The following is a 26,404-nucleotide window of genomic DNA, read 5'->3' on the forward strand; positions in this document are numbered from 1 at the left end:
CCCCTAAAAAAATGTTATATTACAAATATCACCATATTCGTTTACTTTTTACAAAAAAATAATTTGAACTCCCTAAAAGACCTTTAATATAATAAATATTTATTTACTATTTAATTAAAAAAAAAATCTCTCTTTATAAAAAAAAATCATTAACTTTTTATAAAGAAATTTTTTAATTTAATTTTTTTGTATATAGAATAGAAAATAAAAAATTATGTCATTAAGGGTATTTTGGAGAGTTCAAATTATTTTTTTGTAAAAAATAAACGAAAAAGAGTGATATTTGTAATATAACATTTTTTTAGGAGATATATATGTCATTTATATTAAACTGAAGATATATTTGATATTTTTCGAAATAAAAGGGATAAATGTCGTATTTCCATTAAACTTGATATTTTCCCCTAAACTTGAATCACAAAAACATAAGCAGTTAATACTTAATATACACACGAGTCCGCGAAATTTGTAGGCACTTGTGTTACACACGCGTCTCTCTGCCCCCATTAAATTTTCCGATCAAGCCTTCCACGATTTCTGGTAATTTTCTTTCCTTCCATATATCTCTCTCTGTATCGGTGAATCGAACAGTTTTTTTTTTTATACTTTGTTAGTGTTTCTGGTTTGAAGTTTCAAATGTTGTTTTGAACAATCGCGGCGATATTCGCATTGAACCTCAATCGCTTAATATTCGAGTCTCAAACGCATTCATAGTTTACGCTACAGATTATCGCGAAATTTTCTCCCTGAATCGCGGTTCGGAGAGTTCTTTATGTATTTATTTTTTTCTAGGTTTGAAAGTTGCAAGCATTTATGGCTTCTGTTGACAGCTGAGCTATAAAGTTTATCTGTTTAAACTGATTTTTTAATCACTATATTTTTATTTCGATTTATTATGTTGTTGTACTTTTCGTTTTAAGTATTTTAAGAACAATTTTTATAGTTTGCTTGATTGAGTTGATTAGAGCATCTCATTTCCAGACCTCATGTGCATTCTTTTCTGGCTCATCTCAATGAATTTGGCCACTTTTATTTACAATTTCGACATTGAACACATCTAACGTAATATAAAATGTAAGTTTAGAATATCAAATAATTCCGTGATTTTATACGGTATAACCTACATTTAATGAGATGCAATATGTACACGAATTCGCGGTCATGTTCTTCTGGTACTGTTCTCCTGATTTTCAGAGCTTCTTCGTGGTCTCTAATGGCGGGTGGGAGCAAAGCTCCTTCGTTTCCCTCCAACTACGTTACCGCCGCTCATCTTCAAGAGCGTTTGCTTAAGGAGGGAGACCAGAAGAAGAACAAGGAACTAGAAGATCTAGGAGGAGAGATACCTGTAGTAGGAGAATCTGGGGGATCTAGGGCAAGAGTGGAAAGTGCGAACAAGGTTCCTTCATTCCCCTCCAACTATGTCACGATTACTCATCTTCAGGAGCTTTGGCTCAAGGAGAGAGACCAGAAGAAGAAGAAGAAGGAACAAGAGGAACTAGGGCGAGAAAGTAAGCGTCTTGATGATCAGGCCGCGGTGGAGACTCAGAGGAAGAAGGAAGCGGAGAAACTAGAGCGAGAACGGAAGCGAGCCGAAGATCAGGCTGCGGTGGAGACTCAGAGAAAAAAGGAAGCGGAGAAACTAGAGCGAGAACGGAAGCGAGCCGAAGATCAGGCCGCGGTGGAGATTCTGAGGAAGAAGGAAGCGGAGAAACTAGAGCGAGAACGGAAGCGAGCCGAAGATCAGGCCACGGTGGAGATTCTGAGGAAGAAGGAAGCGGAGAAACTAGAGCGAGAACGGAAGCGAGCCGAAGATCAGGCCGCGGTGAAGATTCTGAGGAAGAAGGAAGCGGAGAAACTAGAGCGAGAACGGAAGCGAGCCGAAGATCAGGCCGCCGCGGAGAAACTAGAGCGAGAACGGAAGCGAGCCGAAGATCAGGCCGCCGCGGAGATTCAGAGGAAGAAGGAAGCGGAGAAACTAGAGCGAGAACGGAAGCGAGCCGAAGATCAGGCCGCCACGGAGATTCTGAGGAAGAAGGAAGAGGATGAGCTGGAACGGAACCGAGCCAATGATTGGACCGTCGCAGATGTTCAGAGGCGAAGCGATTGCGTTTTCAAGGCGCCCGATGTCGGGGCGGTGGCCGGAGAAGAAGAGAGGAAGAAGAATAACAAGAACAATAAGAAGAAGGGTAAGAAGAAACAGAAAGGAACATATGAATATGTTGAAGGGGATATTAGGGCAGAGAAAAATGGTTTGACACCGATCGACGAGGTTGAACCGGAGTTTTGCTCTTTTCCTGTTATTGGCTGGAATGAAGCTGGGCCGTCTAGAGTGAACAGAGAAGCAGGGTCGGAGGTCAATGATTTAAATCATAAGGTTGGTGTTGAACCCAAAGTTGGTGTCTCATCTGCCAATCGCTGGGTGAGAAAAGGGGGCGATGGCAAAGCAGAAGAAAGACTCGGGTTTCCAGTTGAAGCTGGGGCTGGTATGGATCCTGAGCTGCGAGCTTTGCCTGTGAGTGGAGGACCAAGGAAGAATGGGAAGATGGGCGATAGGCAGGGGAAAGGGAAGCAAGAAATGAGACAATTTTTCCATGAAAGTAAGCCAGAAGATGAGTTGGATCCGACGGTGGTTAGCGAACCAAACTGTGGAGTTTTGCCAAGAAATGGAGGACCAAGGAAGAATGGGAAGATGCTCGATTGGAGGGCGAAAGGGAAACAAGAAACGGGACAGTTTGGTCATGAAAGTAAGCCAGAAGATGAGTTGGATCCAATGGTTATTAGCGGACCAAACTGCGGAGTTTTGCCTGCGAGTGGAGGACCAAGGAAGAATGGGAAGATGGGGGATAGGTGGGCGAAAGGAAAGCAAGAAAGGAGACAGTTTGGCCATGAAAGTAGACCAGAAGATGAGTTGGATTCGACGGTGGTTAGCGAACCAAACTGTGGAGTTTTGCCAACAAATGGAGGACCAAGGAAGAATGGGAAGATGGTCGATCGGCGGGCGAAAGGGAAACAGGAAACGGGACAGTTTGGTCATGAAAGTAAGCCAGAAGATGAGTTGGATCCGAAGGTGGTTAACGAACCAAACTGTGGAGTTTTGCCAACAAATGGAAGACCAAGGAAGAATGCGAAAATGGTTGATAGGCGGGAAAAAGGGAAGCAAGAAACGAGACAATATGGCCATGAATGTAAACCAGAGGATGAGTTGGATCTGACGGTGGTTAGCGAACCAAACTGCGGAGTTTTGCCTGCGAATGGAGGACCAAGTAAGAATGGGAAAATGGGCGATAGGCGAGCGAAAGGGAAGCAAGAAACGAGACAGTTTGGCCATGAAAGTAAGCCAGAAGATGAGTTGAATCCGACAGTGGTTAGCGAACCAAAATTGGAAGTTTTGACAGTGAATGGTGGACTGAGGAGGAGCGGTGGCAAGAACAAAGCTCGCCAGGGAGCTGGAGCTGAAAAGAAGGTAGAGAGAAACGGCTCAAATCGGAAGTCTGATATTAGACTTGAGTTGGGGAATCTGTCTTTGGATGAAGGACAACAAGTCAGCCGTGAGAGTAAGCCAGAGAGCAACAGCACGGGTAAAAGTGAAAGAGCTGAACTCTTATCCGGCCGCCGCGGGGGTAGAATTGATAATAGGGGATCACAGAGGAATGGTGAAAAAGAAGCAATTCGAGAAGCTATAGTTGAAACGAGGGTAGAGAGTTATAGGGAGGAGAATCAGGAGGCTGATATCGAGCCAGAGTTGAAAGCTTTGTCTCTGAATGGAGAGCAGAAGAAAGGCAAGAAGAGTTCCAGGAAAATGAAAAAGCGGACTGAATGGAAGCCCGAGTGTCACGAGTTGGATCAGATAGCTGAATCCAAACATGAAGTTGGAGATATTTCTGTTCATGGTGGATCTAGCCAAGGAAATAGAGCTGAAATGATGGTGATAAAGAACCCAGAAAGAGAACAAACTAAAGACGAAGCTTGGCCAAAAAGCAACGAGTTGCGACAATCTGATGGTGCGCAGAAAGTTGAAACTCTTTCTTTCGATGCGGGAGTTAGAAGGAATGGCAAGAGGGAAGCTAGGCGAGGAACTAAAGATGAGACGATTGCAGAGATCATCAATAAGGAGGAGCAGAGGGATGATTTCGGACCCGAGTTGAGAACATTGTCTGTGAATGGTGGATTGGTGAAGAATGGAGAGGGGATATACAAGTGGGCAGGAAAAAACCCAGAAGCGGGACAAACCAGCGGGGAAGCAGAAGCTGGAGTTTCATCCATAAATGGTGGATTTCGGAGGAACGGGAAGAAGAGAGAATTTTGGGGTGGGTTTGGGAGAACAAGTACTAGAGACACTCCTACTTACAGAGAATCTCAGAACAATCGTTCCAGAGGATGCGGTGGAAAAGATGTCGGAATGACGTGGGTGAAGAAAGAAGAGTTGTGTGGTGGAAAGTGTAAATGGGAAATTGAAATTGAGTGAGCAATGCTGATTTGATCTTAGACCGACTAGAATAGAATGCTCTCTTCTTTTAGGCACTATAAATGTCTATATTTTTTTTTTCTCTTTCCTGTCTATGAAGAATGTCCAGCGTCTAGACTATTAATGCTGTGGATTTGATCAGTGCTATCAGTATTTGTAAATGAAACTCTTGTAATTCGAATTATGTAATTTATGTTATCAATCCGAACGGAGCAAGATCTCTATATCTTTTAAAAAAAAATTATCCAGTGTTTTCTTTTCAATTATCTTCAACTGTGTTTCTCTTTTTTCTCTGTGCGCAAGTTTCCTTGAGAGTACGGAACGATGGACTTCTTGAAAGGAATGAAAAACGGCGCTTTTGAATGCACTTCTTCTGAGGAGTTTCAGAGATGTCCATTTTTGAAGAACATCAATGAACCCACGTGCTTTTCCTTTTCTTCAGCTCAGATTCCATTGGCTACTATATCTGTAAGTTGTGTTCTTCTGTACTGTAAATTGAATACTATAACCTAATAATTCAATTCAGTAAAGTTTTCCTCCTGATTTGAAATAAAAGGGGGTCAAGGGTCCGATATTCGAGGACGATTTCAGTTTTGATTTGGCATTCAAAGTCTTTCACGGAAAAGACGGGATTGTCCCTCTCTCCGAGAGGTCTACCATTTGCAACGACGTCCCTTCGCCACATTTCAACCCTTTGGCTGGAAAAGTGGCGAGCATAAGTCTATCTTCATTCGGATTCGGAGGGCCTTTCGGTTTTGGTCCATTCTCTGACAAGGGCAACAAACAGAGGAAACAGTCCAAATCATCCAACAACAAACCATCTTCACAGGTACAAAAAAAAAAATAAACATCATCTAATAGCTGGCATCTGATTTTTTTTTTCTTTTCCTCTTTTTATTTTCTCGGTGGTTAGACAAGATTGCAAGTTGTTTAGTAATGGATCCTAGCAAGTGCTAATGGTAAGTATAATAAACGAAAAATTGTACAAAATACCCATTTGAAACTGATTGATTAGCAAAATAACCAAAGTTTCAACTTTTTCTCAAATAAGCGAAATTTACGTTTTCAAAATTTTTTTGACAGTCAAGATCAATTTTTTTGACGATTATTATAAGCAATTTATCACTTTCAAATAATTAATCTTGGGGTTAAAATTTTTTTTGAAACCGGATTACTGCACATTTTGACTATTTCACTGAATTAAGACAAACTTTGACTATTTTGCAAATTCATAACTTTAAATTGGTTATTTAGCTATATCATCCTATAATAAATGCTCTTTGGATACAATTCCTTTCATCACTTGCACTATTTCCATGTCCTTCCATCCACATTAATCCTCTCTATATATAGAGTAACACTAGTAGTATTATTCATAAGCTCATCCCTTGACTTACTAATATTCATTACAATCACCCTTCCCCTTCGAGATCCTAGTACTTAGGTAACGTGAAATTTCTCTCTTACAAGATGTGGTTTTCGAAGATAGCTGTTTTCTTTCCAAGGGCCTTCGGTAGAACGAGCAATCATTCTACTGCCCTTGAGTTGTATCTTTCTCTGATGATAAATAGTTTGTATAATCGTTACCAATAATAAAAAATAAAAAAATAAAAATAACGTCGACAGGAAGGAGGAAACCCATCGAAGCACAAGGCGGTCGGGGACGAGTGGTTGAAATCGGGGAACTGCCCGGTCGCGAGATCGTACCGGGCGGCGAGCAAAGCTTTGCCTCTCGCGGCGGAGGCGCTCCGGCCGTGGCCCGGCATGAAGTTCAAGTGCCTGGCGGCGGTGGTGGCGGCGAGGGCGGCCCTCGCCCGCACCGCCCTCGTGAAGACCCTCCGCCCTCAGCCGCTGCCGACGAAGATGCTGGCGATCGCGGCTCTGGGCATGGCCGCCAACGTGCCTCTCGGGGCGTGGCGAGAGCACGTCGACAAGTTCTCGCTCTCGTGGTTCGTGGCCGTCTACGCCGCCGTGCCCTTCATCGCCATGCTCAGGAAGTCGGTCCTCATGCCCAAGACCGCCATGGCGTTGACCATCGCAGCTTCGATTGTGGGTCAGGTCATTGGGTCGAGGGCCGAGCGGGCCCCGGTGGGGGTTTCCGGTGATCTGAGCCGAATTGGCAGTCATTGCGGGTCTGTGGCGGCCGGTGGGACGGTGATCGATCCGCTTCCTATGGATGGCGGGCCCGGAGCTAGGCCCGGGAATGTGTGCTTCTGAACCTCAAAATGAGGTTTGAATAAATGGTTCTGAAATATTGGAAAGTGTAGATCTCAACGTTATAAAAGATTTTTAATTGCCTCTTGGGTTGTGATGATATGTGTATTGCTTACTAAACAATGGTCAGCCCTATAAAATAATATGTTGAAATAAATCTGCATTTTCCGTTATGATGGGAGTTCAAGAGTTGGGGACTATTTCAAATTTATGACTAATGGGCAGTGACTTGAGGAATTCAATTACGTTTCTCAATAACATGGTTGAGAAATTTGTTTTCCATTCAGAATCAACATTGGGTTTAGCTTTGAGTAGGCCGTGCTTTCGGAAATGTGTTTCTCAATTCTCATGACACCAATACGTTCGGCAAAATTCTGACAGCAATGTGTAGACCCAATTATAAATCAAAATAAAACTGAGCAAAGCAAAGATTTTTTGAAGGGAAAATAACATATTTATACCCTGTGTTTTAGTGAAATGTCGAGTTTAACCCTCAGTTTTCAAAAATGTCGAGTTCATACCTTCTGTTTAACTAAAATGACGAAATTATACCCTGAAATGAATAACAGCGTCACAAATCTCTCTTTCATTGATATTAACTCTTATATAAGAAAAATCGAATCAAATCTAAATCAGTACCCTAATTTCCAAATTCTCAATTTTGAAATAAAAATAGCCTTAAATTGAAATTAAATAATAAAACTCATACCGCCTAAGAAATGACTTCATTCCGTGTTCGAATTGTAACTCTAAATCTTGGATTCTCTGTTCGAATATGCGATTTTGATGACTATCAACTATCGATGTTTACCCCTTTGCCTCTTTCTGTGTTCTTCACGATTAAGAAACTGTTGTTTATTTTTTAGTTTTTAAATAAATTACATATATAGCGCGAATGAATAAAGATAATTAGTGTTTATATTATAAATATTATAGTCAACGTGAATGAAAAGTCAATAAAAAAATATTTGTGACACTGTTGTCTATTTCATGGTATAATTTCATCATTTTAGTTAAACAGAGGGTATGAACTCGACATTTTTGAAAACCGAGGGTTAAACTCGACATTTCACTAAAACACAGGGTATAAATGTGTTATTTTCCCTTTTTTGAAAGTTCTAGTTAGACTTAGAACTAAACATTATGTAACACTGCATTAACAAACAAAAAAAAAGAAGCAAATTTAACTGTACTGTACCATTGCATATAAGTTAAAAAAAAACATAGGCACGATCATAATCTATATATTACAGTATCAAAAGTAAAAGATAAGAGTGCTTTCCAAAAAAAAACAAAAAACATGACCCCGGATCCAGAACCAAACTGATTCCAGACCAAGTCGCAAACCATACGAAACCCGTCGATCCTGCTCCTCCGTCTAACATTGCCAGGAAAGCAGTAAAAAACTTGCAACACAAAAATATCATTACACCGATATTGCCAAAGCAGTTTATTAATTTACACAAAACTCCATTTCGACCAACCTCAAAACCCCCCGACATGTTGACCGCCGTATCTCCCGGCCACGCCGCCGCCGCCGCCATAAGACGCAGCGGCGTTGCTCGATCCCGGGCAATCTCTTGCCCAATGTCCAGTCTGGTGGCACTTGAAGCATTCTCCGGCGACATTACCAATCCCCGAAGATGCTCTGTTGCCATAACTCCCTCCCATCGGCTGTGCCGGGCTGTTTGCGATGCTCGGGCAGTTCACGGAGCTATGCCCTGTGGCCCCGCAGCTGTTACAACTCAAGTACATACCGGCCGAGGCTGTCGGGGTAGACCGAGAGCCGCTGTATTGATTGCCATACTGACCCGCTTGATTCGCCGGAATTCCAAACCCTCTGCCTGAGCCGGCAGCGCTTTGTCTGTAAGCCGCCGTGTTTGTGGGAAGAGAGGGTTCCTCGTCTTCTCTTTTCAGCTTCTCCATCTGATCCAGAAGGTATTTGGACTCGGACACGTGGTTCGTCCTCTCCGCTTTCACCACGGTCGATTTCACGCGCTGCTCGTCGTTGTATATCTCCTCCTTCACTTTCAGCTTGAACGTGAATTTGGTGAAAAGAACCTTCCGGACTATCTCAGCGAACTTCACGTCGTCTTGCTCTTCGTATTTCAAGTCGTACAGGACTTTGGCTGGGACGCCCATCACTTCCTCGCCTCCTTCCTGGAATGCGGTGACCCAAGTCAGACCAGTGTGGTCCTGTATTTGCAGCTGGAGGATGTACCGGTAGTCACATTCATCCACAGATTGGTCACATTTATCGCACCTCCATTTTCCGTCTCCATTGTTCGCGACCTTTTTGTTGCATTGACGATCACCATTCATTTGAGGGCACGCTGTGTAGCAGAAATTATCGACTTTGATGAATGAAACCGTTGCACTGACGGTTATCCAATCTGGCTTCTCAGAGGTCCCTAAATTCTCGTCTTTGATTTGGGATATGGTCTTTCGAATATCCACTCTTCCCGAAATTCCAGATTCCCGGGAGATGGAGACAGCTGGGATATTCCTTCCTTCCCTTTCAAACCATTCTCTCAGCCTGGAAGCCTCTGGAGAGTCCGGTTCTATAAGCAACTGACTCGAAGATATCGTACCCACTGATTTGCCGTTGAAATCAGTTACTCTGCCAGCTTTCAAAGCCAGGACGGGGAAATTTCCGGTATCACATATATTTTGCAGTCTTTGCCCTTCTGTGCTGCAAAAATTTCCCCAAAGGGTCAATTCCACACTTCGGCCGGAGACATCTTTCAACTGGAGCGACCGCTTCTGGGTCTCTGTACCGTTTTTCCTCAGTATAGACCCTGCAGGGCTAATAGAGGTGACAACCCCAATGATGTCAACTATCGCGTTGTTATCCATCGCCTCGATATCCCTAATGGAACAGAAGTGAAATTGCACACGTGGAATCAAGCTATCCTCCTCAAAACATGGCTGTATTACTGATGTGCTCTCTAGAAAGATTTCGTGATCATTGCGGAGATGATTGAAGTTCTTCTGAGCTGGTTTCAAACTACCTCTAGATATCGTATATACATTACCAGCTTCTATTTCGCTGTAAAACTGATCAGCCACAGCATTAAAGCAGGTTACCCGTATTTCTCCACCTTCGGCATCAAGCAGATCAAAACTGAATACTTTTCCTTCACCGCGTGCATTGGTGTAGTGCTTAAGCTCTTGCTTTGCCGTCACTCTAGCTTTGATGGTCCACCGGCTCTGGTAAGGATTCAGTGCAGATATCGGTATTATCCTCGAAGGGGCTTCGTTTTTGGCCACCGGTCCTCTATTGTTATACATGGGCGGTGGCTGCTGATACGTTGACTGAGGTGCGCTCCCATAAGAATTCGGAGGTACCCGCGAAACCTCAGGTCTAGTGCTGTGAAAACCTGGGTTCCGATTTCCATATGGACCGCTAAATGAAGATGGGTCGTCCCTGGTTCCCATATCGTGATTTCCATAAGTGGGTGGTGGATCCGCCATTCCGTATGACCTATAGCCAGGCTCTTGCCTGTTGTTCATAGGCGTCATATTTGTTGTTCCATATCTTGTGTTGTTAGAATAAGGACCGGAATTTAATCTATTCGCTCCCGGCGTTTCAAAAGAAGACATCCCAGGCACACTTTCATTAGCTAAACCTGGTGAAGGTCTAGCACCGGCCGGGGATAAAGGGTTTCCAGTTACAGACCCTGGTGACGGTGAGAGGATTGATTTTGATATTGCTTCAGGATTGCCAATTATGTCGCATGTTTCACTCACCACCTCCAGGCCAACGATAAGAATGATCCTGTTAGCAGTAAATGGAATTAGCATTTATCCAAGAAAAGATAGTTTCACTATGCAATAGTTGGTAATAAACATTAACACTGTAACTAAGCAGAACCATACAACCCTCTTTCACCACTTGATCATAGTATATTAACTGGAAAGAGATAAAACTAAAAAAGAAATCGGAAGTAGACACAGCTAAATACCATTCATGTTTGGCACACTTCAAGAAACAAATCACTTTTATCCCTCATATTCGAAGCATTAGCACAAAATAAGACTTACAAAACTATGAAAACACAAAATTGAACGTTCTAGAAGACCAACATGGCCAAGTAATGCTCATGTTAAACAAAAACCAGACACAAATTTCCTGAGAGCAACCCAATACTAATAAACAACTGTGTCGGATTACATTATTAGGGCTAAGGCTAACTAGCAATCCTAAATAATAAGAGAACTCGTAAAAATCCCAAACTTAGCCATCAAGCCAAAATTATCAAATTACAATGCATCCCAATCAAACATGGATTCTTAATCCCTAAATTTCAATTGAAACTACCCTTGCCACTAACGCTGACCAATAATCCAGGTCAAGAAAACTAACTCCTAGTGCTTAGTCATATATATATAATCATAACGATATTAAAATCCCATCTTTTGTCATAGTTCTTACTAAAAACTAGTCAATTGCAACGGGAAACAATCATAAAACTAAACACAGTACACACAAGCTCATACAAAGAGCGTTAAAGAGTATGTTACTAAAAGTCGGCCCTAAATGAGAAGAGAACCCAAATCCTCAAATCAGCCATCAAACCAATCAAAAAACAGTGCATCCCTATCAAACAAATATTATAAATTCCTAAATTGATATAGTAACAATAATAAATCCCCATCTTTTGCATCAATCAAATTTTCCTGCTGAAATTCAATCAATTACCACAAACAAACAACAATCAACACACACACACACACACACACACAAACAAACACATGCAAATACAAAATGAACACAGAGAGACGAAGAGTCTACTTTACTCACAATCGTAAAGATATACACACAAGCTCATACATACACAGAGCGGTAAAGAGTCTTTTTACTAACAGTCGGCCCTGAACCGGCTAAAAAGCAATCCTAAATGAGAAGATAAACCCAAATCCCCAAATCAGCAATCAAACCAAATTTTTCAATAACAGTGCATCCCAATCAAACATAGATTCTAAAACCCCATCTTTTTGCATCAATAAAATTTCCTGCCGAAATTCAATCAACTACAACGAACGAACAACAATCAAAACACACACGCACACACACAAAAAAACACATACAGATATAAAATGAACACAGAGAGATGGAGAGACTACGTTACTCACAATCGTCCCTGAACGGTCACAGAGCGTTAAAGAGTCTATGTTACTAAAAGTCGGCCCTAAATGAGAAGAGAACTCCAAATCCCCAAATCAGCCATCAAACCAATCAAATAACAGTGCATCCCTATCAAACAAAGATTCTAAACTCTGAAATTGAAATCGTAACAATAATAAATCCCCATCTTTTGCATCAATTAATTTTCCTACCGAAATTCAATCAAACACATACAGATACAAAATGAAAATACAGAGAGACGAAGATTCTACGTTACTCACAATCGTCCCTGAACGGGTGTGGTGACGATCTCAAGGAGGCGAACGAGAGAGCCTCGCTGGAGCTTTCCGTCGTGGACTTGCTGGTTGATCTGCGAGGCGAGCATTCCCTGCTGCCAGTAACGGCCGTCTGAGATTCGAACACGGAACCGCTCGGAGGTCCCCGGCGCCGGCGGAGCTCCGGTGGAGTTAACCATGCGGATGTCGATGACCTGAACCACCGGATTCCAGTCGTTTTCCTTTCGCCCTTCCAGGCTGCACATCCTCGTTATCGCCCCTGCCGTCAGCGAAGTCGCCATTGAAGGACACGGAGAATCGGAGAGTGAAATTGAGCGCGATAATCGACGAAACCCTAGAGAGAGAAGGAGAGAACGAGAGAGAAATGGAGGGGGAGAGAGAGTGGAACTGAATTTGAGAGGGAAACTGGAAATGTGGTTTTGGCCTTTTGAGTTTGGGGAGGGAAGAGTGGGAAATTACGGATGAGTCCCCAGTATAATTGGTTTCCACGTGGCGTTCGGGGTCTTTACAGCTTCTTTTAAGTTAACCGTGTGCTGTTCTCTACACACGTCAGCTAAGCGGTAGATTTTTGTTTTTATTGTTGATTAGTTTTCTTTTCACTTTTCATGAAAAATATGATTAGTTTTACTTACCGCCGGAAAATTATTGGAAAATTATGAAAATAGCGTTTTTAAAGTGCGATATTTATAAAATAACGACTAACTTTAAAAAAAAAATAACGGTAAATATATATTTCTCTAACAAATAAATAAAATTATAAACAATAAATAAACAAAGCTCAAAACTATAAATAAATTAAAAACATAAAAAACAATTATAACTTAAAAAACGTTATTTTCATTACAAAAAATTTAAACACGGTACTCTTATAAAAAGGGCAATAATCTTGGTAGGCTATATATTTAATAAAATGAAACTTGAATTAATTACTAAACTATGATATGCTCATTATTTTTGGACCAAAATTCAATATGTCAAAATTAGTCCAAAATATGAATTTCTTACATTTGTTGGTATAAAAATACTCTTAATCTTAATAAAATATCTTTTTATTTTTCATATGTATTTACTTTTGTGTTATTTACTTAATATATTTGCTTAGTTGTAACGACTCGAAATTTTAAGATTAATGATGCACATTAAGTTTAAAGGACGAGAATAAACCGAGAATGGAAATTAAAGATATTTAAGGTCGACAAGGTTCTGTAATTTTTTCAAGAATTTGTGAAGGACCACAAATGTGAAAATAAATTCCAAACGATCTTAAATAGATCTCACGCGAGGGAGATTTAAGGAGAAAATTATCTAATTAATTTTCTAGTCATATTTTCCCAATGCTTTTGGAAAAGAACTATTTTGTTTCATAAGAAAATGAGTGTTTTGCAATATTTAAAATATTGTTGGGGTGGAAATTAAAGATACAAAGATTTGAGAGATTTAGCAACAAAAAAAAAAAAAAAAAAAAAATCATTTGCTTGGCCTTGACTCCGGAGACAAGTCACAAAGATAGTAAAATAAGGAAAATATAAAAAGAAAATAAATTCTTTTCTTTGTATGGAAGGATTTTGTTACAGATCCTACACGTGTACCACATATCCAAAGGGAAAGAAGTTCAATACATTATATCACATGGTAAAGAATAAAGAAGTATAAACAAAAGAAAAGTAAAAAGAGTAAAGGAAAAAAAAATTTCCCCTTATCTGGAAGGTGCCAATAGCAAGGATAAAATGGGAAATTCTCTATGTTATCATCTTCATTACCTTATCAAACGCAATACAAACCAGAATTTAAGTTTAATTTTCAGGTTTGATACTTTGATTTGCTGAATTGATTTTTTTTTTATCTGCGTGTGAGTTGTATTTATCGAGGGTCTAGGCTCGGTTTAGATGGGCTGCGCAGAGCCCATGGCAGCGGGTTCGGGACGACGAAGATGCTGTCCGAGGAATGGCGGAGCTGCCGCACGAGCGTCGAAGAGGCTAGGCCGGACAAGACCGAGAATAGGCGGGTGGATAACGGCGTTTCGGTTTTGGCTCAGAGACTCGCGAAGCGTCCGTCTAAAATTTAACGAAATTATTTTGTCATTATTCTGTTGTTACGAAGTTCAAGTTATTTTTCTACGAGTAGTTCCGAGTTAGTACGATATGTTTTATTTTAAGTCGGTTTTGATGTAAGTCATAAAAAGGAAAAAAAAAATCAACTTATTATTTTTTTACGAAGGTCGTTTATGGTTTTTGAAGATTAAAACTCGACTTCGACTTGACATTTGATTTCTCGGTTGCTCGAGCTTAGTGATAAGAAATTTGGATATTTTCCTATGGAATTCAGAAAAGAAAATGACAATACTTGCTTATTAGAGTTACTTCTCGGATTTTTTTAGTTTGATCGTGGATTTTCCGTTCGAGTTTACATGTTCTTCTGTCGTTTGGACTTTTATTCCGAGGACTTGGATCTCTATAGTTAGATATGTCTTTGGATACTATGATTTTTAAATCGTACGCTTAGAGTATGAGTATTGTGAATTACTCGTAGAATTCTGATTCAGAATCGGTTTGATTTATTGTGATAGGACTCGAGACTGAAAGTCGTTTAAAGGGTCCACGGTGTAAGTGAACGTCTGGATTCTCGGTGTTAGTGAACGTTTGGATTCACGGAGCGAGTGAACATCTCGTGAACGAGCGATACAAACGCTTAATCTCGAGGTAGGTTATTATAACCCTTCTCTCCTGATTTTATGGTTTGGCCTCGAGTACATATTATTTTCGAAATGAAAATGGTTGCGAACGTGCCACGAAACCTAAACCGTTTTTAGAAAATATGGCGGAACTTCAACTTGGGATACTGATCATGAAGTTAAGAATATTTTCGATATTATACATATATCCCGTATTTGCGAAATAAATTTTTTTGTATATCACTACTACAAATATTATATTTTAAGACATTGAAAATATGACTTAAAAAACATTCAAAGTCGTACCAGAAAACGACTTCTATGTGAGTGACTTAAAAAGTCTTGTGTTTTTAAGACATTTAAAAAACGTCTCAAAATAAATAAGAAAAATAACTTCAAATCTCTAAAAAAACGACTTCAAAAAATGTTACACGTAAGCATAAAAGTGCTGATGTGGACGCATTTTTAAGACATTATTTTGATGACTTATTTGAATATTTTTTAAGACGTTTTTTAATAATATAAAAATGTTGACATGGATGTTTATTTATGAAGTCATTTTTCTTGTGAATAGTAATCGTTGCATTATTTATTTTTTCGTATTTTATTTATTTTTCTTCATATTTTAGTTTTGTGGGGCCTCATCAATAGTTAAAAAAAATAAATAAATTACAAATAATAAACAAAAAGCTCATATTCTCAAATATTTGTAATGTACATCAATATTTAAGCCAAGTATGACACGAATATAACCAGCCACAAATAAAAAATAGGAGCACATACAATACAAGCACATACAACACAAAGATACTTAATCATTATCGTAGAAACACATATGTTGATTTTTCTCTCTAGGAAACCTCGAAGCCTGGATGCTTGTGTTGGATCTCTAAGTGTGGACATCTTTGGTGTCGAAGAAGCGAGTCGCAACTTGGGCCTCCTCCATGTCAATGTTCATCCCCTAGGAATGCCTTACTCACCAAGCGAGACACTGTAACATTTTCAATGGGAGGTTCTTCCACGCTATTAGCACTGTAGTAGTCTCAGATCTGGTTCATACATAGATTTAGCGTCGTAAATTGACAGATAATAAATTAGATACAATGAAAACAAAAATAAAAGTAAGTTGTAGAAAACCTTGAGCACTATCTTAACCCACGATTGTTCACACATTGAAAATCTCGTAACGATAAACAATAATCATGTCATGAATAAACCAAAAATAGTTACATAGTTTAAATGACGATCGAAACCTGTGATTTGTTTTAACATGGATCTCTTATCTACACAATCAAACTCAACAACCGTCAAATGCAGATCTAGAATAAAATAAAGAAAAAAACTACATTAACCTCATAAACAGAGATGAGATAGAACAATAAAACGAATTCAATTGGAGGGAGACCTGAGAGCGGCATAGGAGATTTTATCACCGCTGTTTAGTGAGCGAGCAACACACGACGCGCGTAGAGACGATTTGGGGAGACGGTCAAGAAAAAGCAACGAAATCAAAGACCGGAGCGAGACAGACCTAAGAACTCCCATGGCTAGTCTCGAAGAGCGAGATAGGAAAGAAGATTGCAGATTGGTGTAACGGAATTGCCGTCGAGCGGCCGTCCTGTTTGTAAAAAATATTGGAGGCTACCGACGGCCGTTGAAATATGAGAGAGAGATGAGAGTCTGGCCAAATAAACGTCTTTAAGTCTTTAGGGTTTCTCTCCAATTTAAGCTTTTTTTTCGAAGTTTGAATTTCAAATTTAAATTTTAACGCTAAATAATACATTCCAAAAATTCAAACTCTAATTTCATGCGTGTAATAATAACAAGTTGAACTATTTAAAATTTCAAAGATATAATGTTCTTATTTAATACGTGGAATTTTATATTTCTTTTTACACAATATATATGTGGAAATTATTTGGACAAGTGGATTATATACATTTGATTTTAAGTCATTCTAAAAATAAATCTGAAGACATTTGTTAAATAACTTTGACTGATTATTTAAAGACATTTGATAAATGACTTAAATTCAAAAAATTCACTTACAAAGTCATTTATAAAAATGACTTCAAAATATCGTTAAAATCATTATTCAAACGTCTTACAAATGTATGGCAGTTTGAAGTCAATTTTGAAGTGACTAAAAAATGTTTAGGTGAATGTTTTTAAGCCAATAAATTAATGTCTTTAAAAATTATATGAAGTCATTTTCCAGATGACTTGCAAAATTAATAATGAGTTAAGACATTTAAAGTCGTGCGATTTGCTAAACGTCTTAAAATTCATGTCTTCAAATCTCATATATGTAGTAGTGTATCCTGATAGAGCCCGAAACGTACATATATGAAGCGGAGATTGCAATTGTGTATATATATATATATATATATATATATATATATATATATATATATATATATATAAGGGTGTGGAGAATGCACCATTTTGATCAGAGGAATGCCACGGGTTATGTTGGCAGGGGCTCAGGAAATAGTACACGTTTAAATGGGCTTAGAGGCACATTTAAATTCGTTTGCATTTCTTGCATTTACATTTCTAGCATCATCATTCCGTCATTTACATTTCTGCAAGATATACTTGTACGTGTATGGTGATTTACACGTGACAAGAATATTATTATTATAAAGTAAGTATCATTTTCGAAAATCTTTGTACTCAAACGATTACTATAGCACGTACTGAGCCTCAGGCTCACCCCTATTTCCCTCTAATTTTTCTTATAATCAGGATGTGTGAAGGAGAATGGTTAGGAAGACCTCGGGGTTAAGTGTGGTCGAGAGTTTGAAAGTTTTCGCTGGATAGACTATCAAGTGTTGAAGGTTTGTTTTATTTTCGTTTTCTTTCCTTTATCTATGGACTTGTAAAGTAAATAACTGAGTATGCACCGTGTGTTAGTTATGTAAAGTTTATTACTGTTTGATTATATTATAATCTCACCCCATCTTTCCCGTGGCATGACATTAGTACAAGATCGTACATGTATGGTTGAGAAGAAGAAAAAGCTCTTTCTCTTCTATCTATCTCTCTCATTGTTGAGTACTATTTATGTTTTTAAGCTACCGAATGCTTAAAAAATAAGGTTTGTTCTCATTTTCGTTCATTTTCTTTCGTTTTTGTTTACTTTAAAGTTTAGAATTAAAAAAAAAAAATTAGGAGAATGACTATTTACAAGTTGCAACAATAAACGAACATGTGATTTAAAATGTAAAATGGAGCTTGTAACGAAATTTAAATTCATTAAACGAACATGTGATTTAAAATGTAAAATGCGGCTTGTAACATTTTTCAGTATAGAAAAAAGCTTATAAATCGTGATTAATTAGCAAGCCAACAAAAAAAAAAAAAAAACTGGCTCTGTTTGTTTCTTCATTTTAAAACTTTTTTTTTACTTTTCTAACTTGAACAATTTTTTGAAAAAACTGAATTGACTGTTTGTTTGATGATTCTCAGAATACAACTCAAAAAGTTTTCAAACTGTTTTCTGTTTTAATGAAGAAAATCATAAAACTGTTTTTAGGTGTTTTCTAATTTTTTCACTCAACTTTTTTAACCTTTTTTTTTTAATATATCATCTTGACATTTCCTTCACTCCTATCAACATCATTTCATTTTCCTCCTTTTTGATTATCGAATTTGTTTTCGTTCCCCGAAAAACTTAAGTTTTACAATTATGGCAAACTTTAAACAATCGGAACTCTATTTTACAAACTATTAATTGGTCGTGATCCTCTCGTCGAACACATGAGTTTTCACTATTTTTAGTCAACATTAGGTATCAAAATTTGATATTTGTTGTATTGACTACAAAGACAAACGGTGTTTTCCGATGAACTTGTGAACAATCATTATTACTAAAGGTACGACCATTATATTTGCAGCAAAGAGTTTCAATTAGTATATATCTCGACGCCTAATTCTTATGTGAATTATTACATTATAATTACAAAAAACTGAATAAAAAAAACTGAAATCATTACCAAACAGTTATTTGAAAACAAGTGCAAAATAATTTTAGACTATAACTATATGAAAACAAAAACAGAAAATAAAAACAGTTTGAGTGAACTACCAAACAGGCTAAAAATGTTAAAATTTTGAATGAAGTAAAAATGTTGAAAATAAAGTTTATAAAAAAATGTTGAGAATAACAAAATTAAAAGAAGAAGAATAAAAAAAAAAAAGAGGGAAAATAAGTAAGAAACGAAAATGTGGAGGCAAAAGCAAAAGCAAAAGTAGAAAAATATCTTACATCGAATCCAATCGTCTCTCTCTCTCTTCGTTGACAACTCCAAAGAGCAACCTAAATGGTTCCGGCAATCGGGAATTTGCTAAACAGCCCTCGTATTTCACTCACTTCGCGGTAAGACCCCAAACCGAATTCCCGATGGATTCCTCGGAATCGGAGGTCAGAACGACGGAGCGAAGAGTGTCGTTTTCAGTACTTCGCTGGTCTCTCACTCTGCTCTTTCCCGTCGTTTCCTTCGTCGCGTTGTCGTTTCTGGTCGGCCTCGTCGCTGTCTTTCTCGGCAGTTCTTCGGTGGCTAGTCCGATCTCCGTACCTTCTCAGTGCAAGATCGTCTCTACTAGTGAGTCCTCTTTATTTTCTTCAGTGATTTAGTCAATTCACATTTTATTTTTATTTTTATTTTAAATTTTCGCTCTTTTTGATTTGTTCGGGTTCTTTATATGACTATAAAGATCTTGATCATATATAAATCCAACCTAAAAATTTCATAGCTTTATCATACTTAAAGCCCACTCAATACTCAGTGCCATCAAGAGAAGACCAGAAAATCCCTAAATACCTGAAATAAAAATGTAAATCAGAGCAAGACGGTGAAATCATCTTTGCATTGTTCACTTCTTGCTGAACCTGAAGAAGTAATTAGCGATAATTGAAAATAAGTAATTATCGAAAAATCGAGATTGGAACAGTTGATTATTATTATTATTTTTTTTTAATTTTTTTTTTTAGTGATAAACATGTATGGCATTTTCAAGAGTCACCGATCGAGTTCTCGTGCTCTGAATCGCAGGTGTTGATCTTAGATCGTCGAAGGTCTGCGAGCTTGGGCTCTTCAACTACAATGCCAAGAACGTGTTCTATCATTTCGAGAAGAGTAAATTTCGTTGCCGTTTCGACTACTATTGGGCTTCCATATTTAAGGTCCGAAAAGCTATTCGTGTTCTTGTCGATGCAAGAGAGTAATTACAGATCATTGTGCTTTACGTGAAACCTTAAAGATCAAATTTTTTATTTATTTATTTTAGGTAGAATACAAGGAGGTATCATCGGGGAGTGTTCGACTTGCCATGGCAGAGGCACCAAATGAGGCTCTCCCTCTAAACTGCAGACCTAATTTTGGCGCGGCATGGTTAAACAAAGATAAATTTAAGGTTTTTTACAAAAAAATTGTATGGTTAATTAGCGCCAAAATTAGTCTCTAATCGATGTGACATTTTTCGATTGTGTGATTAGGTGAACGAAACTTATGAATGTTGGTACACATACGGGGTTCCCAAGGTGAGCTTGAATCACGACGGGTTGTTCAGTTGCCAAGCTAGTGAGCCTTCAAGATATGAGATGATCAAGAGATATTACATCTTGTGAGTCACTTTAAATTTTTTTCGACATTCTCAACACTATTCGGTTTGCGATACTCGTGCCCGGATTCTTTTTTTCTTGGCAGTTTTCTCCCTGAAAATATCTTCGGGCGTGATAATTTTTCATCATAAAATTTTGTTTCATCAACACATTTAAACAAAATATATTAAAAATGACGCTCTTTTAGAGTCCGGTACTAAACTGAAGTTTGTAAGAAATTGCCCATATTTTTTTAAAGTTCATGGAGGAAACTGTCGAGAAAAGAATAATACGGGTCAAACTCGTATAGGAAGAAGTGAATGAACATAGACAGAGAGAAAAATTCATTCAGTTGATTAAGAACAACACCACAAACAATAGACTTTCAGGGTTCAAATTGGTGACGGGTTGTTCTTGTTGTTGTGTCAGAACGAAGAAGATGTTGATGACCTGGCTCTCCGCGGGGAAATGGTGGGAATTTGGAGCCGGGATCGCCGCCGGAGTTTCAACTTCGTTGATCTCGATCACCTTCGTCGTGGTTTTTCAGCAAATGAAGATCTCGTTGCCTCGTCTCTCTCCCGGGAGGTTTCTCCGGTGGGCTTCTCTGAGGTTCTTGATCGTCCGGTTATGCGTTCTTGTGCTGTACGTCTCTCTCATGAGCTGGCTGGTTTTCGAATACGGGAAAAGGCTCGGCATCGTAGAGATTCTCAGAGTCTTCTACACCTAATAATAAATCAGCACAATTTTTTCAAGTGCTCTTTTTTTTTTTTTTTTTTTTTTGTATATTGGAAAGGTGTAATGTACTTGATGATTATGATATAGATAGAAGAAATGTCAAATATTTATTTTATTTACACATTGAATACTTTTGAAGAAGATTTTGTATGGACATTTGAGAGAGAGCTCATTTGGGTTAGTAGTACATACATTCAATTGATCATTATTGTCATAATTTTGGCGAGAAATTTATGAACATGCACGTTATTGTATTTTACTTCTTTATCATTAATACTCACTGTATTTGTAAAGCTTAATCATTGTATTGTAGAGGCCAAGTTAAAGATGATGATTCAGAGTTTACCTTAAGTTTTATGTGAACCATCATGGCAATGTTATTTCGAATTTATTTTTTTGACTTTACAGGAAAGAGTGATTGTATTCCAGATATTAAAGTGTGAAAAAGTAGTTGAATAGAAAATTATGAGTCAAATTCATAACCTATTTACAAGACGTTGGCGTTGACTAATTTAAAAGAAATTAATTTTGTGGTACCTAGGATAGCCTAATGGTAATTTCACACCACCTCCTGTGTGGAGGTCGTAGGTTCAATCCCCACTGCACAAAAAAAAAAAATTTAAAAATTGGTAACTGAAATTGTTAAAACTTAAAAGTTTCTGGACGTGATTAGAAAAATTACACATTTAAATTTTAAAGACAAGCATTAAAATATAGGGATAAAATTAGAAAAAAAAAGATATTGAAAAAAATCTTCGAATTTAAAAATTCACAACTACTTGCGCCGATTATTCTAAGAGTTTTATACCCATTCCATATCAAAGATGAAAATAATAAATGTGAAATTTGTTGTAACTAGCCAAGTTTATCATTCTTATTGGGGGAATAGCCCAAGTTTCATTTTATTAAGCAAATAGCCCATATTTTCGGTTCAGACCATAACGCCCTTGATAAATTCGCGAATAGGTTAATTTAATTGACCTACTGGAGTGAGTTAGGTTAATTAATTAACTTATTGGTTGAATATTAGTTTAGATTCTGATTTTTGTGTGAGTAAAGTTAATTTACTAAATGATTGAATTCAGAATTAGGTTAATTAATTGAATGCTTTGAATATCAATTGATTTAAGTTATGATTTTTGAAATTTTTTTGTGAATTTCAAATCATTCACGAATCAGTTAATTAATTAACATAACTCACTCCAGTAGGTTAATTAAATTAACTGATTTGCGAATTTACAAAGTATCTCTCCTCAATCCCCTCCATCACCGCCGATTTCTTCTCCGCCGCCGATTCCTCTCCTCCCGCCGATTTTCGAGTCAATCTAAGCCGTCGATTCTCCAAGCATCGCCGCCGCCGGAGCTCAACGAAATCGACGCCGTCTATGGCGGATCTTGACGGCGTCTATGGCAGATCTCGCCGGCGACGTTAGGGATCAGCAACGAGGATGAACGACGATTGTCGACGACGCGGTGGCGTGAAATGGATCGGCGGCGTGAAGTGGATCGGTGGCGTGAAATGGACGAAGTATGAGAACGAGTTTAAGTTTAGATTTTGGGAAAATTGAGTTTTGCTCTTATATATGAGGGTAATTTTTTTTTTTTTTTTTAAGGCAGCTTAGCTGCAGTGGGGATTGAACCCACGACCTCCACACAGGAGGTGATGTGGAATTACCACTAGGCTATCCTAGGTACCACATATATGAGGGTAATTTAAGTAGTGAAATATTAATTGGACTATTTACTTAATTTATTCAAATTTAGGCTATTCTCCTAATATTGATGGGTTAATATTAGTGGGTTGATTGGGCTAATAAGCTCACTCTCCCTAATAAATTTTCCTAATGTTTTTTTTAAATCAATATCATTCTCCACTGTATAGCCAATTCTAAATTGCATCTCTTCAGCGACAAGAAAGAACGAAGTCACAATTTGTAAACACAATAATATTGTTATTTCCTCCCATGCTATATTATATTATTTCCTCGGAATCTTTGCTAGCGTTGCAGTGTCACGAGAAAACTTCATAATTCTATAGTTAAGATAATTACAAATAAATCTTTATATTCTCTTTCGTTGCTAAACAAATCAACCTTCCTCATCAACACTCCTGACTAGTTTCTCTTCTATATTACTCTTTATATCTTTATTTATTATCTACCCACTCAACCTAGATTCTAAACAAAAGCAACGAAATGAAAAATCTAATCACAAAAATGAGATAATTTCATTAATCTTTTTCCATGGGAAGAGAAGAACTTGTATATTCTTTTACACCTATTTTTTTCCTGCTCACTATTAACCGCTCTAAGCCCCTTTTAGTGTTGGGAAAAAACGCTTCAGGCCTAACACAGAAAGGCTTAAACACCGAAAACAAAGCTTTCATATCGTTCTCGAACTGATTAATCCCGTCCACGCGATCCCGAATCTTCGAGAATATACCGCTGAGAGAAACAAAACGATCGAGACCGTCCGCGACGTGTCTCCAGAGATCCGAAAAGTCCTTTGCATTTAGATCCCTTTTCAGAGCTCGAAGCTGACTCTTCAGCTCGTCCAGCGCTTCGATGAAGTAAACCGAGACGGGAAAATCCACGGCCGCCGAGACTTCCTCGAGATGCCTCGATTCTTCGATGTAATCCCACGAGAGCCTCTCGAATCGACGGAGAACGAAGACGATGATGTTCATCAGCCAGTTGGTTTCGAGCTCCGACAAGCTCGCGATTTCGTCCCCGAAAAAGTTACTATATTCAGCCTTTTCGTCTTCTTTCTTGTCGAGTTTGTTTTCGGCGATTTTCATCTCGATGAAGTCCACGTCATCGTCGCTCAGCCTGAACTCGATGTACCTCGCGGCGTTGATCAACGCGCACGCCTGGGACGAACTGTCGCCGAAATTCTCGGGAGATAATTCGATCCCTTTGTAGCGGAAAAGCAAGAGTCTCAAGACATACCAGATAAACTTCCCCGCGGTTGATCTGATGAACCTCACACGCGGCAGAACACACGGGACGGTTTGAGACCGCTCGATCATTTCCCAGGCGATACCGACAGCGGATTCGGAAATCGGCGGAGCTTTGTGGTCTTCTCTGGTGGAAAGAATGTAGCGATCCCGTTCGCTCTCCGACTCTGATCGACTTTTGTTGTCGAATCTCCAACACTTCTCGTCCTGCATATCTACCTTGAGCTTCTTGCACGCGTTTTTGAGCTCGATCTTCGCCCAAATCTTGAGCCACTCGGGTCTATCGCAGAACATGTTGAGCAAAGAAGAGCCGCTCGAGAGCCCTTCTAGGCTAACGAGAGAGTGCATTTGTTTATCGAAGGGAATAATCAAATCCACCAAATGAAGCCACGACGGAATGACTTCGTGCCTCGTCTCTCGGTCCTCGTACTTGTTCGCGAGAGGAGAGAAAAAGTTCGCCTCCAAGTACTTGGAAAGCGTTTGGACGATCGCCGAAACCCAAGCCTCTCCGGCGCTACAACTCGCCAGCCTCGCTCTGTCGATCAGAGGCTGTAACACATCGTCTATTCCCGCGATGAAGTTTCTCGCGATCCTCTGGGCGAGAGCGAATATGAGCTCGGGCTGGTCGGCCCATTTCGAAAAGTGGTACTCCATTCTCGACCCTATCGGGGTCACCAATTCGTCTATCGCCCAGAGCCGAGCGTTGCTCGTATTTCGTCCCGAAATATTGAGCCGACGCGTCTCTCTCTGCGTTTGAAAATGTTGTAGAGCGCAGAGAGCTATGAAGCTATTCGAATAGCTCTTCTTTTTGTCGCCCTGCATGACCGTGAGCGGGTTCGGAACGTCCGAGACGAGCCCGTTCTCGATATTGGACGCCGAAAGCTTCGGTGGCCATCCGAGAGAGTTCAGAAGAGCTCGGTGATCGGCCGAAACTTGCGGGCGAAGAATACCCAGATTCTGATCTACCCTAGAATCGACCGATTTCAGAAGACGATGCCAATGGGTTTGTTGTGTTCCAACAAAATGGACCAACGCATCTTCGATATTGTTCATGGACTTGATCGCTTGAAGCAACTTTTCGTGCTTTGTTCCCGAGTCCTGTGCATCAAGAAATGAATCTTAGGCGTTTTAAGACCAAAAAAAGAAAGAAAGAAGATGAGCGGAACGGAATGTATTTACTCTATGCATTAGTGAATTCAAAGGCTTTGCCGAGAACATATTCCCAGTCTGGCGATTCATAAAACACGAAACAGCATCTTCTAGATCTCCAACCAGAGCTTCTAAGCGAAGAGTGGTCTCTGGATTGAAAAGAGTGAAAAATCACGAAATGGAGATAGTTACAATACTAGCAGGGTTTTAAATATGTCAGTCAAACAAAACACGAAAGTGATTTCCATGTCAAGTGATTTCGCTAGTTCTGATAGTACAACGAAACCAATAAATGCAAGTACTCTACAGCTAATTGTAGATTAACTTTAACTAATAAAGCTCGTGAGTCGTGACAATCATACAAACCCAAACTGGAACCACAACAGCAACAAAAGTTGGTACAAACTGAATTTAAAAATGGGAAAGGAATATTCTTCTTTTAAATACAACTTACCAACATAGCCTCTGATTGTTTCGATCCTCAGAACTTCCTCGGCGAGTTTAGGAAGTTCTTCGCAATGAGACCTCTTCGCATCTGTCGACACAGAGAAAAATCCAAATATTCAAATAAAAATAAAGAAATACACAACGATTCACACGCTAAAAATGAACTCAGTTAAAGAAATCGAATAAAAAAAAAACTACGAACGTTGCGAAGTGAGGAGGCTGAGATTCTGTAGATTGATTGCGACGCTGCGAAGTTCCGATTTGGTTGCGAAAGAGCGAGAAATCCATGAGATAGTGGGTATGGTGAGCCATCTCCGGAGGCGAAGGAGGTCGGTGTCCAAATCGGAGCAGTGCGTGTGAAGCTCCGAGAGGAGACGAGAAGTTCCGTCGGAGAGGAGATCATCGGAGGCTCCGAAGTGTTGGTCTAGGAACCTCGTTTGATCAGATGAAAGATCGCTGTATTTCGGCAAAACTCCAGTTTCCATTTTTGTGTTTGTGTTTGGGAGTTGTATGAATATGAAAATGAGCGGTGAGAGAACAAAAATCAGATACACTTTTTCCTTCTGTCTTTTTTTTTTTTAAATCTAAAACTCAACTTGAAGGAATATAAATCAGGATTAAAAAAGTAATTTCATTTTAATCAGAAAAGGTAATTTTATGTTTTCATTACCAAATAAAACTTATTTGTAAAATATTTTAAAAAAATTAATTTAAATTGGTTTTCGTTGTTTTTAAAAG

General features: G+C 38.9%; 5 protein-coding genes across 5 annotated transcripts; 3 read left to right on the forward strand and 2 right to left on the reverse strand.

Moving 5' to 3' along the window:
* The first annotated feature begins 418 nt into the window (after nt 1-418).
* On the forward strand, nt 419-4,667 carry LOC149405134 (uncharacterized). Its single transcript, XM_089606867.1, has 2 exons — nt 419-540; nt 1,195-4,667. The coding sequence occupies exon 2, from the start codon at nt 1,214-1,216 to the stop codon at nt 4,463-4,465; it is 3,252 nt and encodes a 1,083-aa protein (XP_089462993.1). The 5' UTR covers nt 419-540; nt 1,195-1,213; the 3' UTR covers nt 4,466-4,667.
* A 122-nt stretch (nt 4,668-4,789) lies between these two features.
* LOC149405135 (uncharacterized) lies at nt 4,790-6,682 on the forward strand. Its single transcript, XM_089607773.1, has 3 exons — nt 4,790-4,933; nt 5,022-5,294; nt 6,092-6,682. Exons 1-3 carry the CDS (start codon nt 4,790-4,792, stop codon nt 6,680-6,682), a joined length of 1,008 nt encoding a protein of 335 aa, XP_089463899.1.
* Nucleotides 6,683-7,855: 1,173 nt separating this feature from the next.
* LOC149405136 (replication protein A 70 kDa DNA-binding subunit E-like) lies at nt 7,856-12,487 on the reverse strand. Its single transcript, XM_089606868.1, has 2 exons — nt 12,089-12,487; nt 7,856-10,457 (listed from the first exon to the last, which is right to left on the reverse strand). Exons 1-2 carry the CDS (start codon nt 12,382-12,384, stop codon nt 8,165-8,167), a joined length of 2,589 nt encoding a protein of 862 aa, XP_089462994.1. The 5' UTR covers nt 12,385-12,487; the 3' UTR covers nt 7,856-8,164.
* Nucleotides 12,488-18,995: 6,508 nt separating this feature from the next.
* Nucleotides 18,996-21,451, forward strand: LOC149405137 (exopolysaccharide production negative regulator). The gene is made up of 5 exons (XM_089601932.1): nt 18,996-19,381; nt 19,832-19,962; nt 20,067-20,192; nt 20,275-20,402; nt 20,809-21,451. The coding sequence occupies exons 1-5, from the start codon at nt 19,180-19,182 to the stop codon at nt 21,104-21,106; spliced, it is 885 nt and encodes a 294-aa protein (XP_089458058.1). The 5' UTR covers nt 18,996-19,179; the 3' UTR covers nt 21,107-21,451.
* Nucleotides 21,452-23,319: 1,868 nt separating this feature from the next.
* LOC149405138 (RINT-1 / TIP-1 family) lies at nt 23,320-26,185 on the reverse strand. Its single transcript, XM_089601211.1, has 4 exons — nt 25,869-26,185; nt 25,674-25,754; nt 25,250-25,368; nt 23,320-25,168 (listed from the first exon to the last, which is right to left on the reverse strand). Exons 1-4 carry the CDS (start codon nt 26,149-26,151, stop codon nt 23,345-23,347), a joined length of 2,307 nt encoding a protein of 768 aa, XP_089457337.1. The 5' UTR covers nt 26,152-26,185; the 3' UTR covers nt 23,320-23,344.
* Nucleotides 26,186-26,404: the final 219 nt, after the last annotated feature.

This window comes from Urtica dioica, chromosome 2 (genome assembly GCF_054948205.1).
Source record: "Urtica dioica subsp. dioica isolate 48M chromosome 2, U.dioica_male_clone48M_v1_H2, whole genome shotgun sequence".
Taxonomy (NCBI): domain Eukaryota; kingdom Viridiplantae; phylum Streptophyta; class Magnoliopsida; order Rosales; family Urticaceae; genus Urtica; species Urtica dioica.

What these genes read in the sequence shown, in the direction of transcription:
- LOC149405135 (XM_089607773.1), top strand. Translation starts at nt 4,790, where the DNA reads ATGGACTTCTTGAAAGGAATGAAAAACGGCGCTTTTGAATGCACTTCT. An exon ending in TTCCATTGGCTACTATATCT is followed by an intron (nt 4,934 to 5,021) that starts GTAAGTTGTGTT and finishes TTGAAATAAAAG; the next exon opens with GGGGTCAAGGGTCCGATATT. An exon ending in ACAACAAACCATCTTCACAG is followed by an intron (nt 5,295 to 6,091) that starts GTACAAAAAAAA and finishes TAACGTCGACAG; the next exon opens with GAAGGAGGAAACCCATCGAA.
- LOC149405138 (XM_089601211.1), bottom strand. Translation starts at nt 26,151, where the DNA reads ATGGAAACTGGAGTTTTGCCGAAATACAGCGATCTTTCATCTGATCAA. An exon ending in CAGCCTCCTCACTTCGCAAC is followed by an intron (nt 25,755 to 25,868) that starts GTTCGTAGTTTT and finishes CTGTGTCGACAG; the next exon opens with ATGCGAAGAGGTCTCATTGC. An exon ending in TGAATTCACTAATGCATAGA is followed by an intron (nt 25,169 to 25,249) that starts GTAAATACATTC and finishes CTTGATGCACAG; the next exon opens with GACTCGGGAACAAAGCACGA.
- LOC149405136 (XM_089606868.1), bottom strand. Translation starts at nt 12,384, where the DNA reads ATGGCGACTTCGCTGACGGCAGGGGCGATAACGAGGATGTGCAGCCTG. An exon ending in ACACCCGTTCAGGGACGATT is followed by an intron (nt 10,458 to 12,088) that starts GTGAGTAACGTA and finishes TACTGCTAACAG; the next exon opens with GATCATTCTTATCGTTGGCC.
- LOC149405134 (XM_089606867.1), top strand. Translation starts at nt 1,214, where the DNA reads ATGGCGGGTGGGAGCAAAGCTCCTTCGTTTCCCTCCAACTACGTTACC.
- LOC149405137 (XM_089601932.1), top strand. Translation starts at nt 19,180, where the DNA reads ATGGATTCCTCGGAATCGGAGGTCAGAACGACGGAGCGAAGAGTGTCG. An exon ending in TAAACAAAGATAAATTTAAG is followed by an intron (nt 20,193 to 20,274) that starts GTTTTTTACAAA and finishes TTGTGTGATTAG; the next exon opens with GTGAACGAAACTTATGAATG. An exon ending in ATCAAGAGATATTACATCTT is followed by an intron (nt 20,403 to 20,808) that starts GTGAGTCACTTT and finishes TTGTTGTGTCAG; the next exon opens with AACGAAGAAGATGTTGATGA.